Consider the following 16618-nt stretch of genomic DNA (forward strand, 5'->3'; position numbering starts at 1 on the left):
TTGCGTATTTATTTATTGTTTTTGCAGGTTTCCTCCTCCATATTACACAAGCCAACATAACATTATGCAATTTCCGTTATGTAAAATGTACATTTGTATAGTGTGAAAGAACATTTTTTTATATATTGTTTTATTTTTTTAATTAAAAAAATGAAATAAAATCCTAAGGCCCGCCCACATAGGATCTCTGGGTGACGCGCACCGCCGTTCTACCCTCAGCTTCAGTTTCTACATCACCGACACGCATCTGCATCCCATCGCTCAAGCGCTCGGAGAACAGAGGATACAGGGATGAGGATGATAAACATGCCGAGAAACTGTGTCATATAGAGAGCATCTCACTCCCATTTTTTTACCTGGCCCAGAATGCCAAGCACGGAGACAGACGCAGCTTAAAACAGGGCTATGCAGTCTGATGGACGCAGAAATCAGCTTGAGGTTGCAGACAAAACAACGAGGGACTCTGTGCGGAGCTTACAGGGCATTAAGAGCACCAACTAATCCTGTGCATGGCCAAAAATACAAAAGCGAAGAGCAAAAAACGGCCTTTCGCCTGAAGAAGGAGATGTTCGGACTAAAAAAGACGCAACAGCTGTAGGGTCGCAATCGTTTATTGTTATTTTAATTTGTGTCTTTCTGAAATGGGAGCTTTGACAAGCCGTCAGAATGCAGGAGTGGAGGAGGTCGATATACCGTCCAATTCTGTTTACAGATACCCACCCAAATCTGGTGAGAAAATATATATTATTATATATTTTATATTCTGTCATTACATAGGCCTAGTATTATATTATATTATATTATTGAAAGTCATTATTACTGATTTAATAGACTTCATATTACTAAACAACATTGTAATATAATATATAACCTATATTTAATAATATATTTATTGTATTATAGTATTTTAGACCCAGTGGAGTTCAGCTTTTATTTTAATATTAGTAGGCCTACAAATTGATGTGCAGTTCACATTAAATTAACTTCAGAATTTAAATGATGTTTTAAAATCTCAAACTATTTTATTAAAATATTATTTATTATTACAGCATTATATATGTGTATAAAATAACTGTGAAGTGCACTAAAGAAACCCAAGCCTGTTCAGATTTATACTAATTTGAATTGGCAGTTACAATTAATTGCATTTAGAATTTACAATAGCAACACACAATAGCCCTTCTCATATATTATATTATATTATATTATATTATATTATATTATATTATATTATATTATATTATATTATATTATATTATATTATATTATATTATATTACTCATTAATTTTCTTTCGGCGTAGTCCCTTTATTCATCAGGGGTTGCCAAAGCGGAATGAACCACCAACTTATCCAGCATTGCAACTTGTCCTTCCAGCTGCAACCCAGTACTGGGAAACATCCATACACACTCATTCACACACATCCACTATGGCTAATTTAGTTTATTCAATTCACCTATACTGAATGTCTTTGGGCTGTGGGGGAAACCGGAGCACCCGGAGGAAACCCATGCCAACACAGGAAGAACTCCACACAGAAATGCCAACTGACCCAGCCAGGACTCGAACCAGCGGCCTTCTTGCTGTGAGGCGACAGTGCTAACCACTGGTATAAAATCGTATAAAAAGTGGGCAGTCGTGATAAAATTGGCTTCAGTATTTAGATGAATATTTTTCTCACTACTTGCACTTGAAATGCCCGGGGGTCCCTCTGTTCATTTGAACACCAGAGCCTCCACCCACTGTTTCTTGGTCAGCAAGTCTGTGAGTAGCTCAGCAGGCTCACAGATGCTGTCTTTATATTGATACAAGTCTCATCATTCCCAGCGGTGCTGTGTCCACTGAAATACACCACAAAATTACAGCACGTGGGACATCTTGCATGAATTTGTGCTCAGCATTAAACTGAATCTGAAATGAGAGTGTCCAGTAGGTAAAATCTGTTTCTTCTTTCTGGTTAACACAAGTAGAAGACATGTTTTTTCCCTACTATGGCAGGCAGTGGCTACTAAATTCCAATCATTTAAAAAAATCTTGGCGACATGGTGGTGCAGTAGGTAGTGCTGTCGCCTCACAGCAAGAAGGTTGCTGGTTTGAGCCTCGGCTGGGTCGAATTGAATTTTATTTGACAGATTTTAGACAAGCTGTACAAGTATCCCATACATTTTGAAATAAAAACTGTCGAGGATAAAAACACAATAAAGCCCTGGGCTTGTTTCCATTGCAGTCAGTTGGCATTTGTGTGTAGAGTTTGGATGTTCTGTTCGTGTTCGCCTGGGTTTCCTCCGGGTGCTACGTTTCCACCACAAGTCCAAAGACACGGTACAGGTGAATTGGGTAAGCTAAAATTGTCCGTAGTGTGAATGAGAGTGTATGGGTGTTTCCCAGTGATAGGTTGCAGCTGTATAAAACATGTGCTGGATAAGTTGGCGGTTCATTCCGCTGTGGTGACCCCTAATTAATAAAGATACTTAGCCGAAAAGAAAATGAATGAATAAAAAAAGTCTTCTTTTGTGTTCAACCAAAAACAAAAAGTAAGCCAGAAATGCTTAAAGGTCCCAAAAAGTGATTTTTTTTATTCGATGTTTGACACAATCTCAACTGAAACATTCAATTCAATTCAATTCACCTTTATTTCTATAGCGTTTCTGCAATGTAGATTGTGTCAAAGCAGCTTCACATAGAAGATTAAAGTAAATTGAAACAGTGTAGTTCAGTTTTCAGAGTTTAAGTTCAGTTTAGCTCAGTTCAGTGTGGTTTAGTATTCAATACTGAGAGTCCAAACACTAAAGAGCAATCCATCGATGTGCAGCTCTGCAGATTCCGAACCATGCAAGCCAGTGGCGACAGTGGACAGTGATTAGTACCTAAAATTTTTAAGAGGAACACTTTTGTACTTTTTAGGGACTAATATGTACCCTTGAGGTATTAATATGGACCTTTTGGGTACAAATTTGTACCTTTCGAAAAGGTACCACCCCGGTGACAGATCGCGTACATTTCTGAGAGTGTAACTTATAGATATCCTTAAACCTAACATATTGATAATAGCAAAAACTTCATTTTAAATTCATTGGACCTTTTAGATTAGATTCAAGATTAGATTAGATTCAACTTTATTGTCATTACACATGTACAAGTACAAGGCAACGAAATGCAGTTTCAGTCTAACCAGCAGTGCAATAGCAGCAAGTGCAGGATACAGGTATAAGTTATAAAGTGCAGTTATAGAAAAACTATGGTAATATTTACAGATGGATGTACTATGAACATTATATACAGGTTGTATTAGCTATGAACAGATTTACAATAAATGAATATATGTACAGGATGCTATTAATAATCAGGAGTGGCAGATAGATAAACAATTACAAATGTTCATGTGCGGTGGGTATGTACAGTTCAGATAAGTGAATCAGTGCAATGTAGTGCAATGAATATGTGCAAATTTAAATGTGCAAATGGTAAATAGTGCAGTGATTGTGAGGAGTATAAGTTAGAGGAGTGTGGGGGGTGTATTGGGGGGGGCAAAAGAGTCAGTGAGGGGCAGAGTTCAAAAGGGAGACAGCTCTGGGGAAAAAGCTGTTTAAAACCACCACAGAGTAAGTAAATAGTGGGTAACATTTCATTTTACTTTAGTTTACTATTTACAGGTAGCATCTTCTTGTTTGTTTATAAAATGCAGCACTCATCAGGCTGGTTTTACAATGACTGTTTTACAAATCTTTGGAAATTTGAGGCGACAGAGCAGTGAGAAGATGAATTAACCACAAGTAACCAGACACTCAATATGTGCAGCTTGGGACTTGTGCCTGATTCTTGCTGCCTCCTGCTCCAGTTTCAGGCTTGTTCATCTATCCTTGCCTATATCCTCTGTCTGCCCTTGAGCTTGTCTTTCTGAATTCCATTGGTTTTTCAGTCTACGATATCTGTCATCCTTTCTGTCACTTTTTGTCGTCTTGGGTACAAACATCACTCATAAAAGGATGGTTAAATTGAGAATTTACTCACTGTATCATTTACTCAACCTTAAGTGGTTCTAAACATTCATGTTTTTTCTATTAAACACAAGGGAATATATTTCGAAGGATGTTGGTTACCTTGCATTGAATTCCATAGCAGGAAAAAATTTTGGAAAAATAACTGTGGGAGTCAACCCAGCAGGCACACAGCATCATAAGATGTTAATATTAGGTTAGATTTAGGTCGTGACATCAGGTGACCAAAATTCAATGTGCCAGCATCTAAGGACAATGTTATTTTAAAGTAATGACATCAAATGATGTTGATATTTGATTGTTTTTAGGCTGTGTTGGAAAGTGACCAAAATCCACCATCAAGTCAACATCAATATGACATTGGTTTAAGATATCAAATACCTGATATGGTATTTGATATCAACCAAAATTCTACGTCCGATAGTGGTAATGTCCATACAATGTCAAGCTGTAACATCATTAGACATTGATATTTGGTTGAAGCTTTTCATTTGCAGTCTGCAAGCTTTTCAAATACAGTCTGATTTTTGGGTGAACCATCGTTTTAAAGAAAGGGATATGTTTGCAGCTAAAAATTAACGAAACTTTTTTTAGAATGTGCAAAGTTTTTCATTCATACAATGTATTTTCCTTTGGCTTAGTCCCTTTATTCATCTGGGGTTGCCACAGTGGAACTAACCGCCAACTATTCCAGCATATGTTTTATGCAGCAGATACTTTTCCAACCACAACCCAGTGCTGGGAAATACCCATGCACACACATATGGCCAATTTAGTTTTTAATTAAATTCAAAACATGCAAACTCCATACAGAAATGCCAACTGGCCTAGCCAGGACTCAAACTAGTGACCTTCTTGCTGTGAGGCGACAGTTCTAACCACTGAGCCACCCTGCCTGCACAGTTTTTTTCTATAGCAATTTTTAATTTTTCTATAGCAATCAAGCAAATGCACAAAGTTTTTTTAGAAACTCAAACACTGTGTGACAAATCGACATTGATTTCTTCATTATCTGTAACATTTGATTGCTTTTTGTTTTTCAGGAAGTTATTTCGCTAGCCATTTTATAATGGGAGGAGAGAAGTTTGATTCGACACATCCTGAAGGCTACCTCTTCGGTGAAAACACAGACCTCAATTTCCTAGGCAACAGACCAGTAGTGGTAAGATTGCAATTCAGCTCCTGTTATTAGATAAAGACATACATGCTCTTTATTATAGAAGGTCTTGAAATCTTTGTTTTTTTATCGTGTTCATTGATCTCACTTTGTGTGGTCTTGTTTGTTCATGTTGGTAATTACTTTAACTAACATTTAGTACATGTCTCATATTGTAAAGTGTGACTGAAATGGCTCATGCCACATGAATAGTTTTGTTTCATTACATACAAACCACAGATATTTAGAAAAACATTACAATAAATAACTAGGTAAATAACTGTTTACAAATATACTGTTTACAATAACTGTTTACAAATAAACAAAAAAAGGCAATTTTTTGGATGTACTTTTAAAACCTTGTAAATAATGCTAAGTAATATAATTAAAAGTATATTTAATTAATGTAAATTCATGCATTTAATTTAAAAATAAGATTAAAAAATTATTGTAATCATGAATAATTTATTATTATTATTATTATTATTATTATTATTATTATTATTATTATTAGTAGTAGTAGTAGTAGTAGTAGTAGTAGTAGAAGTAGTAGTAGTAGTAGTAGTAGTAGTAGTAGTAGTGGTGGTAGTAGTTCTACTACTAATTCAATAATTTATTTTAGATTATTGAAATATCATAATTATATGAATAAATTATATTATTCTTAATTATATGAAATAAGAAAATGAATATTGGTGTAAGTTTTGTTTTATTTTTTATGTATCCTTTATATTTAGATAACATTTTTCATTATTTTACATTTAATATTAATTATATCTTCAAGTATAATTAATTAATATAATAAATGTATACATTAATATACATATAACATATAAATATATTCATATACCAATACACATACATATATACACACATATATATATATATATATATATATATATAGCTATGTCCCTGATATTAAATGTCTAGGAGTGAGAGTAACAGTGAAAAATATTTAAAATTGGTTGGGGTGAGTGTGCATCAGTCCCCGGCCTTCATGGCAATGCACCAAATTCAGTTAAAGAATTTATTAACAATAATGTACAATGATAAAACATAACTGGGAAGCAAAAATAGGCTTTAGGAGGGGGAAAGGCCAAAACAACAAACAAAATGTACACTCTAGCTAGTTAGAGAGTAAAACTGTCTAAACTGACAAAGTAAAATTAAATTAACAACAGAAATGTACAATAACTCCCTAACTAAACATAAACAAAAGAAAAAGGGTTTTAGAAATAAAATGGCTCCCACCTCCCTACGGCTTCCAAACACAAATTTAAGTTTCAAAAGCAGAGTTTAAGCAGAAATTTGTCCTCAAAATTTTCCTCTTTTGAGCTGATATGATGCTTGCTTTTACAGGATTTTCATTTAATTTTTTTAAAATGTAATTCTGTTCATCTTTGTTTATTATGTTCTTGTTCTCAACATTTTAAATAATATGAACAAATATAAATTGTTTAAGTTATTACACAAATTAATATTGATTCTTGCAATTACATTCATATACATTTTAAAACACACACAAAAAATTCAATTAGCAGGCTTATTGTTTCCAATTGTGATTCTGACCCAATTGCACATGTAATTGTACAGCTGTCTTTCTGCATATTGCTTTGCGTCCCCCAGAGCTTCATCCTGATATTTGTGTGCTTTTATGAAGGCGTGTTTTATGTGGCTCTTTTATTTACTCTGTGTGCATTAGCTGCTGTCTGTAAGCAGACAGGCTAGTGATGCTGTGGATTTAAGCGACGGCTTACCACAAGTAATACAGAGAGCCACATTCAGCCTGAAGGGGGGAAGGGGAGGCATCAGGCTCACCCAGTGTTGACCCACACACGCTTGATGCCTCTCGCTGGCACGTGGGCACTGCATTTGTCCAGAGAAAACACACATATACACATGAGACATCAGCCTAACAGCTTGTTCAGAGATCAGTGTGCATCACCTTGGCCTTGTTTCCAGATTATCATTGTATCAGATATTTGAGCTGACAAAGTACTTTCCCTACATAATTAATAATTTAAATGCATATCTCAACTAAGTTTGTCATTTTTAATTCACTTATGCATGGACCACATAAAAACATTATAAATATTTAAATAATGAGTGTTTTTATACTTCTTTAAATAATCTCTTCAAATTATTGATGTTTTAGTTGTTAAATACATCATGGGGATTTTTATTTTCAATTGGGCCTACATAGCAGGCACCGGACGTCACACAGATGTAATATTGACGTTGGACTCCAACATCAGACTAACTTTGAATTTTGGTTGTTTATGAAAATCGGGATGACGTCAGAACCCAGCATCAGTTTGAGGTTAGACCTTAACATCAGGATGAATTTTAGTTAGTTCATGACACAACATAAAATCAACCAAAGATCAACAGCTAAAGATGTTAGCTTTTGACAGTGTATGGACCTCACATTATGACATTAAAGTGATGTAGAATTTTTGTTAGGTAATTACACAACATGAAACCAACCAAAGATAAATGTCTACTTATGTTAGACTTTGACATTGTATGGATGTCATGTAATATCATTAAAATTGTTGGATTTTAGTTAGTTAATGCCACAACCCAAAACCAACCAACCAAATATCAACGCTAGATGACATCAATATTAGATGTCAGCTGACTTCAGGATTAGACAGCAAATTGACATTAAATATTGGTCACCTGACATCACAATCAAATTAGAACTAAAGATCAACATCATATGACATTGTGTGCCTGCTGGATAATTTACCAATTTAAATTACATTGGGTCTGATTTTTATATTTTCATATATTCAAATGTTTTTTATACTCCTTATAACCTCTTAAAAATAAACAATGTTGATTTTTATTATTTTATACTATCAATTGCGAATTAAAAAATGAGATTTTTACTCTGATACTCTGTCACATGTAAACAAACATATATCACTAATAACCTTAACTTTTACTAATTTTGATTGTAATGCATTAATATGCACCTTTTGTAAAGCTGCTTTGTAACAATTATTATCATGAAAAGTGTTATATACTAATAAACTTGAATTTAATCTATTAAAATTATAATAATCATTATATTTATAGCTTACAAAAAAGTTTATGAAAAATGCATTTATCAATTAAGTTTGACGATTTTTAGTTAGATGGACCAAATGACAGATTATCTTTCTCTTTTGTTTCAGATATGGGGTTATAAAACCAAACAAAGTGCTTTTCCTACAATATTATTATTATCAATAAGTTAACCCTTGATTGTTTTTTAATTTGTAGTTTCCATACAATGCTCCTCCTCCTCATGAGCCAGTCAAGACTCTCCGCAGTCTCATCAACATTCGGAAAGACACTCTGCGGCTTGTCCGGTGAGATTTATATTGTGAATATCTTTTCTGCATCTGACAGAGCTCCTAAAAACTGTGTGATTCACTGTACTGACACAACAAAGGAAAATAATATTTTTGATTTTAAATTAAGCATTATCAAAATGCCACACACACACAAAAATATATTGCAGATGTTGAGATTTTCAGATGTTTTTGCACTACTTTTAATAGTCACTTAAAACAATGTATGTTCTAGCTGTTAAATATGTAATGTTGAATGTTTTTAGGTACAATTTGTAATTTAATGGGGTCAAATATTTATTTTTATTTAGATATTTAAATTATTTTACATTTGAATGGGACATGTTGAAGGGATTGTCTCTTTTTAAAATAGCTAACAGGTTTTAAGGGTGCATTTCTTTAATGTATAGATGAGAATGTTGTCAAAATGATATCTGCTTGCATTCATTTGTGACGATGATGCTTAAATTATGTTTAAGAGATCAGATGGTAATAATATGCAGTGTGTTGAGCAATCTCTGCTTTCTCAACCTCATGTTTTTGTGATTTATACCAAGGTGATAAGGGTATTGTTATCAAAAACTTGAACAGTCTGAAACCCGTTTTCAAAGATTTGCATTTTCAAGCCTCCAAAGGCTATTGACATGTAAATTAATGGCCAAAACACATAAAAGGTTTTCTGTTTCTAGTTGAAAGTGGTGTCTTGTAAATGCCCCCATTAATTACATTAACAGCAGTGTTTGCTTATCGGTTTCTACTTGTATTTAGAGTACATTGTTTAATTATTTCAGACAACATCTGATTAGATTAAAAGCTGTGTTTTTAGACACTATTTGTTTTTCTATGTATATTTCAACTATACATTTCAATTGTTATTTTGACAAATTTAAGTTTCATGTGGTCAGATATTTAGATTTTCAGATATTCATGGCTTTTATACTCCTTTGATAATCACTTGTTGTTGATATAGTCTTCAAACTCATAGCCTACAAAAAGAAAAAGGTGTAAAAATGGAAATTATAATTATAAGTTCATGGATTTTAGTTAGGCCAAATGCCACAAACTAATTTAGAATTGTAGACATTGAGATAATCAGATGTTTTTATATTCATTTTATCATCACTTTTAAAACAATAATTATATAGTAGGTGCTAAATATAAAATGTGTCTCCATTGCCATGTGTTCATTATGTCCATTTTTATAAAAAAAAAAAAATTAAGAGCAGTGCATTGCAACATGCTTCTCACTTTTTACTTGTATTTATTGTAAATTGTTTAATTACCTTAGACAGTATCTGATTAGATTAAAAGTTGTGTTGTGCAGGATGAGTTTTTTCAGACAATATTTGTTTTAATATATTGCTCTTCAGTGTTTGGACTCTCAGTAGTGATTATTAAACCACACTGAACTGAGCTAAACTGAACTGAACTTAAACACTGAACTGAACTACACTGTTTCAATTTACTATGACCTTTTATGTGAAGCTGCTTTGACACAATCTACATTGTATAAGCGCTATACAAATAAGGGTGAATTGAATTGAATAATATGTATATTACGGCTAAATTCTCAATTGGTATTTTGACAAAATCTCCTTGACAAATTTACATTTCAAGGGTTCAGATATTTAGATTTTCAGATATTCAAGGGTTTTTACACTTCTTTTATAGTCACTTGGGTGTCACTTTATTTTGATGGTCCGTTTGTTGAATTTAAGTTACATCACATCTACTTGGCAACTAATTCTCATTAGATTATAAGTAGACTGTTAGGTTGGGGTTAGGGTTAGTGTAAGTTGACATGTGCTTGCAAATTTTCTTATAGTCAGTTAAATATCTGTTGAAGGAGCAGTATCAACAGATATTAAGCAGACAGTCTGCTAATACTCAAATGGACCATCAAAATAAAGTGTTGTCGTCACTTGTTGTCAATAGTCTTCATCTTACAAAAAGAAAAAGGTGTAAAAATGGAAGTTCACTGATTTTTAGTTAGGCCAAATGCCACAAACTACTTTAGAATTGTAGACACTGAGATTTTCAGATGTTTTTATATTTCTTTTCTCGTCACGTTTGAAACAAAACATATATAGTAGGTGCTAAATATAAAATGTGTCTCCATTGCCTTGTGTTCATTACGTCCATTTTTACTCAAATCTATCAGTAACAGACATTCAGTAAAGTTTGTGGTTTTTGTCTGCAGATGTAGTGAAGACATGAAGCTGCCTGGACAGGAAGTTGGGAAAAGCCACAGCTGCTACAACATTGAGTTTACCTTTGATGCCGACACACAAGTTGCCATCACTATATACTACCAAGCCATTGAAGAGTTTCACAATGGTGTGCCAATGTAAGCATTAGACACACTCTGACTGTTGCTTTTTCATTATTTATTAATTAAAAAACACTTCAGCCTTTACCAGTTGATCTGAGAGGCGATCAAATAGGAAAATGACATCAAAGCTTTTTTTATATATAGGTCTCTGTTCATTGTGTGTTGTTGACAGATATTTGCCACAGGACAGCTCTCTGCAGTCAGAGACGGTGCATTTCAAACGGGGCGTCTGCCAACAGTTCTGTCTGCCCTCTCATTACGTCAACTTATCAGAGTGGGCAGAGGACGAGGTAACATCTGCTAGCTCTGTCCTGAGTGTTTGTGCATTTTTCTGGAGAGAGCCTAAAAAAATGTCAGATTGAATTAGTCTAATCTGTGTCGTTAGAGAAATCATAGAGCAGTTCATAATTCGTGTCCTTAAACCTGGTGTTGTGGCTTATTATTACACAGCTACTTTTTGACATGGAAAAGGACATCTACCCAATGGTTGTACAAGCAGTAGTGGATGAGGGAGATGGTGAGTTGGATGTATTACTATATATATGTAGCAGTTTATATTGTGGAATTATATGGAAACATTTTAACCATGTTTTTGTGCAGAACACTTGGGACACTCACATGTTCTTCTCGCAACCTTTGAGAAGGTATGTTTTATGTTTAAAAAATTATATATATATATTTATAATTATAAATATACATAAATAAATATATTCCTTATTTCCTTTCACTTTTTCTTGTTCACTCAACTTTTGAAAACATCAGTTGCGCTGACCTAAATTGTCTGAAGTTGAGTGAACAAAAAAAGTCTTTTGGAAATTGGTACTAAGAAATGATACATTATTAGAACAAACAAACACTGTTCAATTGAAAAAAATAAAATAATACAGAGACAAATGTTAACAGAATATTTATTCGACAAAGAATTAGAAACAGGACAGGAGGCAACACAACAATAACAATAAACAAGACAAGGATCAAAACATGGCAGGACAAACAGGGGAAAGTGCATTGTAATGCATCACAGGGAAAGACAAGAGTAAAAGACTGTGTGAATGAGATGTATTTATAGTCCTATTAATCAGTCCATCATGAGCTTCCAGCTGTGTATGTGTAATCAGGAGAATTGGTCGAAAAGGAACGGGATTAAATAGATGATTAAACATTAAAAAAGCGAGCGATTGCTCCATGTTTTAAATTACTGTCCAGAGAGAATGTCATGTTTTGATCTTCGATTGGTCTTACACAATCATGTGATGCAATTTTGCAGGTCAGAGGTAACCAAGCTTGAACTTTCCAATGCAGCGAACTGCAAAACTTGTCGCACGAGTTTGTGTTTCCGGTCTGCCACATTTGCATGTGTATTTGCGTCTATGGGGAGAAAAGTGCAATGTGACCACAGCTTTATAGTTTGAGCGTTTGATTTGTCATTTAATTATTACATTTGATTTCTTATTTCAGAATGCATTTTGATTTATTATTTGATTGTTTGAGTGTTTGATTTATCATTTGGGTAGTTGTTTTTAAAGTTAAATTTTTTATTTGATCTTCTTAGGCATTTGAATTGTTATTTTAATTTTGTTAGGAAAAAACGGTCTATCAATCTATCTATCTATCTATCTATCTATCTATCTATCTATCTATCTATCTATCTATCTATCTATCTATCTATCTATCTATCTATCTATCTATCTATCTATCTATCTATCTATCTATCTATCTATCTATCTATCTATCTATCCATCCATCCATCCATCCATCCATCCATCCATCCATCCATCCATCCATCCATCCATCCATCTATCCATCCATCCATCTATAAATACATTTATTAAAATGACAATTCACATATATAATATATATATATATATATATATTATATTATATATGAACATTTTTCACAAATTATGTTTAAAAGAGCAAGGAATTTTCCATTATTTCCTATAACATATTTTTATTTGCTTTATTTTGGCTAGAATAAAAGCAGTTTTAATAAAAATAATAAAAAATAAAAAATAAACATTTTAATGTCAAAATTATTACCCCCATTAAGCAATTTTTTTTTCCCGATTGTCTACAGAGTAAACCATCGTTATACAATGACTTGCCTAAATAACCTAATTAACATAGTTAAATCTCTAAATGGCACTTTAACCTGAATACTAGTATCTTGAAATATATCAAGTAAAATATTCTTTACTGTCATTGTGGCAAAAATAAAAAAATTATTCATTAGAAATTAGTTATTAAAATTATTATGCTTATATATATTCAAATTCATTCCTACTGTTCAAAGATTTGGGGTTAGATACTGTCATGATGATGAAAAATTGAAATTGAGTAATTCGGCTGAATTAAATAATATTTTTGGTGTTTATTAAAAGCTACTGTGTTTTTCTTCTAGCATATGGATGGAAGTTACTGCGTGAAGCCTCTGAAGCAGAAACAAGTGGTAAGTGCTTACTATTTATATAACACTTTTTACACACCATTAGCACCAAGGATGGTAATTATAATGGTAAAGGTATAGTTCAACATATCAGCACACTACAACTATAATGTTAACTGCATGGAAAAAATGATCATTACAATCAATTTCAGAATTAATTTTCTGCTAATCATCATAAAAAAATCTGAATTTATCCTGCTTCAATAAGCACAAATGTTTAAAGTAGCACCCCCCCTCCCCCCAGAATGTTATTATGTTAATATTGTGCATAAGTGCTGTTGTAGTTATCTGTTTTAGTTTGAATGAGCCTTTATATATAAAAACAACCATTAAAACAAAACGTCAGCCTATATTAGGTGGCTTTTTCAATAGAAATGACTCATTTGGCTCTGCTAAGTGGCAAATGTTCAATAAACCTCTAAAGCTCAGTGTGATTTTCTCTTAGGTGGATGGAGTCAGTTACCTGCTGCAGGAGATATACGGCATAGAGAATAAATACAACAGTCAAGAATCAAAGGCGAGTCATCATCCACATTCACAAAGAGACATCAGTGCAAATAGTGGAATCATTTATATTACAAAAAAGCATTAATATAGTAACTGCATACAGTGTTTGGTTGTGACTCATTATAAATAGCTCCATATTAATTTAAAAAAGGATGACATCTGTCAGTCTTAAGCTTTCATTCATTAATTGGTATGAAAATGACTCACTGGTGTTTACAGGTTGCTGAAGATGAGATTAGTGACAATAGCGCTGAATGTGTGGTGTGTTTGTCGGACGTGCGGGACACACTGATCCTGCCCTGCAGACACCTGTGCCTGTGCAACGCCTGTGCAGACACGCTGCGCTACCAGGCCAACTGTTGCCCCATCTGTCGACTGCGTAAGAACCAACCCCTGTACCACACTCATTGTGCAGCACTCTCTTTGATTGAGATTATTATCAAAATATAACATGCCTCAGATGATATTTGTGTTTGTGGTGTTTCATACTTGAATGCTGTAGTGGATTAAGTTGAATAAAAAACTGGACTAACAAGGGTAATTCAGCCAAAAACAAAAATCTGATGTTTATTTACTCTATACAACTTTTTATTCAGTTGAACATTAACAAAGAATTTTCCCATATAGCAATCTAATATATAAAAATATATGCAAATTACATATACGATATAGATGTTTATATTTGGATATATGCAATATTTATTTCAAATTATTGCAAAAATAACTGTTTAAATGTATATGTTGTTCAACCATTGGAATTACCAAAAAAAAGTAAAGCATCCTATAGAAAAAATCAATTTAAATATGAGATTTGTGGGGGGTGTACCCATATATGCTGAGCACTATATATATATCAGACTTCTCTATGGCTTAGCTAAAACTGTGGTATGTTAACTGTGGTAATTTATAAAATATATTTCAGCAGCTACCAGCACTTTAAGGGCTCTATTTTAACGATCCAGGTGCAAAGTCCAAAACGCAGGGCACAAAACCATTAAGGGCGTGTCCGAATCCACTTTTGCTATTTTAAGGATGTAAAGATATGCTTTGCGCTGAGGTGCAGGGTTGTGCTGATTCTCGTAATGAGTTCTGGGTGTGTTTTGAGAATAAACCAATTAGAGTCTCATCTCCCATTCCTTTTAAGAGCCAGTTGTGTTGCACCATGGCTCATTTGCTATTCACATGTTGGATTTTCGAAATAGAAAAACTGAACGCTTTACTAGCGGGAAAACAGTTAAATAGACCATCTGCAGTGCAAGGATAAAGAATGAGCCTCCTCCAATCGGCCTTTACTTTCTCTCTTTCCTGGATAAGGAAACGGTGTCTTACGCATTCTGCTAAAGACATCCATTAGCCTATATAATTAATTTAATTTGTTAAGCGCAAAGATTTGTTTCAAAACTATTTTTAAATTCAGTTCTAATTTCCAACAACCGGATAAAAGAACAATAATAATGAAGTGTGGTTAAAAAACTGAGTTATATCCAAATACACATGCTATGCCCCACATGGTCCAAAACCTGACAGGTGGACAAATCTAAGCTTGTTTTTAATAAAACAAATGCAAATATGCCTGTAATAAATAATACTACTAATAATAACATTATACAAAATCAAGTTGTTGTGAATAAACTGAAAAAAGCCCCCCAAGATAAAGGCATGGAGGCACTGGTTTTTATAAAGTAATAACTTTTGTAATATTTTATTCCTTTAATTCTTTTCATTTGTAAAGATATCTGTGTATTGCTGTACATCCTGCGTGTTTTAAGCAATATGTAAGCGAGGTGGACAACTAACGTGCTCTGCGCTGAACTACTTTCAGCTGGTCTATTGTGCAGTCGCAAATGAATTTACTATTAAAACAACGTGGTGTAAAATGGGAAAATTAAGGTTGCGCTGGTCTGAAAATAACAACACATCGGGGCAAACACGTCTTGCGCCTTATTGCACCGGGTGTATGATAGGGCCCTAAGAGACTACATTTTAATCATCAAGTTTTATATGAGAATTGTGTTCTTAATCAGGTGGAAAGGATTCTGAATGATCCATTTTTTGTTTCCACATTATGAACGGATTCCCTCTTGTAGGAAATATAGAGTCCCTAAGTGTAGGTTGAACCGATATAAGAAATCCTTTGTACCTGTTTTAGTGGATTTATTTAACAAGTGTTTATCTTAATTATTATTATAATGATTGTAACTACTGTATTTTGTATAGGTTTTATTGTTTGTTTTTATGGTATGTCTGCAGCAATATGGTGATGCCCACAACAAATTTCCTGTCAAGGACAATAAAGTTTACTACTACTACTACTAAAACTACTACTAAAACAATATACAGTCACAACATCTAGACAAGATCTATACAAGAATCTAAACATTATTAACTCTCCCACCTTTGCCTAATGGTCCTGTAGCTTGCAATCTGGAACAGGTGCGTGTGAGCAGTGCATGACTGGAACTTGTAGTCAATGTAATGGCGGATTTGTAGTCCGTTAGCGATCTGCATGTTAACCAGCGATCTGCAGCCGCGCGATCACTGGTGATCATAGCATCCAAAATAGTGTATGAAAATATTCTGTTTATTTGAAGCATATGCTGCAGTTTTGTCATCTGCTTTAAACGTACAAGTATGGATTGTGATTGGCTGTTGTTTGGCTGGAAAAAAAATCCCTTTGAAAGTGATGGTATTGTTAATTTAGGGTGTTATAGTTGCAGTGGGACTCATTTATTTAAACGTTGAGTGATTTTATGATTACTTTTTATGTTAACAATATTGAAAATTTGTATTGTTTAGGATGAATTATTTGGTTTATTTAATATGTCTTAATTTCTCTCT

The 16618-nt window shown here is 33.5% G+C and overlaps 1 protein-coding gene across 2 annotated transcripts in view; it reads left to right on the forward strand.

Moving 5' to 3' along the window:
• Positions 1 to 253: 253 nt before the first annotated feature.
• The window catches only part of rnf157 (ring finger protein 157), a 33556-nt gene continuing 17191 nt past the window's right edge, over positions 254 to 16618 (forward strand). For both annotated transcript variants that reach the window (XM_056470123.1, XM_056470124.1), the window contains exons 1-10: positions 254 to 729; positions 5042 to 5160; positions 8425 to 8513; positions 10696 to 10842; positions 11000 to 11117; positions 11278 to 11344; positions 11428 to 11471; positions 13229 to 13276; positions 13719 to 13790; positions 14000 to 14159. In XM_056470123.1, coding sequence (XP_056326098.1) covers positions 642 to 729; positions 5042 to 5160; positions 8425 to 8513; positions 10696 to 10842; positions 11000 to 11117; positions 11278 to 11344; positions 11428 to 11471; positions 13229 to 13276; positions 13719 to 13790; positions 14000 to 14159 — 952 coding nt within the window. In that variant the 5' untranslated portion in view covers positions 254 to 641. The remainder of the gene's footprint in view (positions 730 to 5041; positions 5161 to 8424; positions 8514 to 10695; positions 10843 to 10999; positions 11118 to 11277; positions 11345 to 11427; positions 11472 to 13228; positions 13277 to 13718; positions 13791 to 13999; positions 14160 to 16618) is intronic.

The sequence above is a fragment of the Danio aesculapii genome, chromosome 12 (genome assembly GCF_903798145.1).
Source record: "Danio aesculapii chromosome 12, fDanAes4.1, whole genome shotgun sequence".
Lineage (NCBI taxonomy): Eukaryota > Metazoa > Chordata > Actinopteri > Cypriniformes > Danionidae > Danio > Danio aesculapii.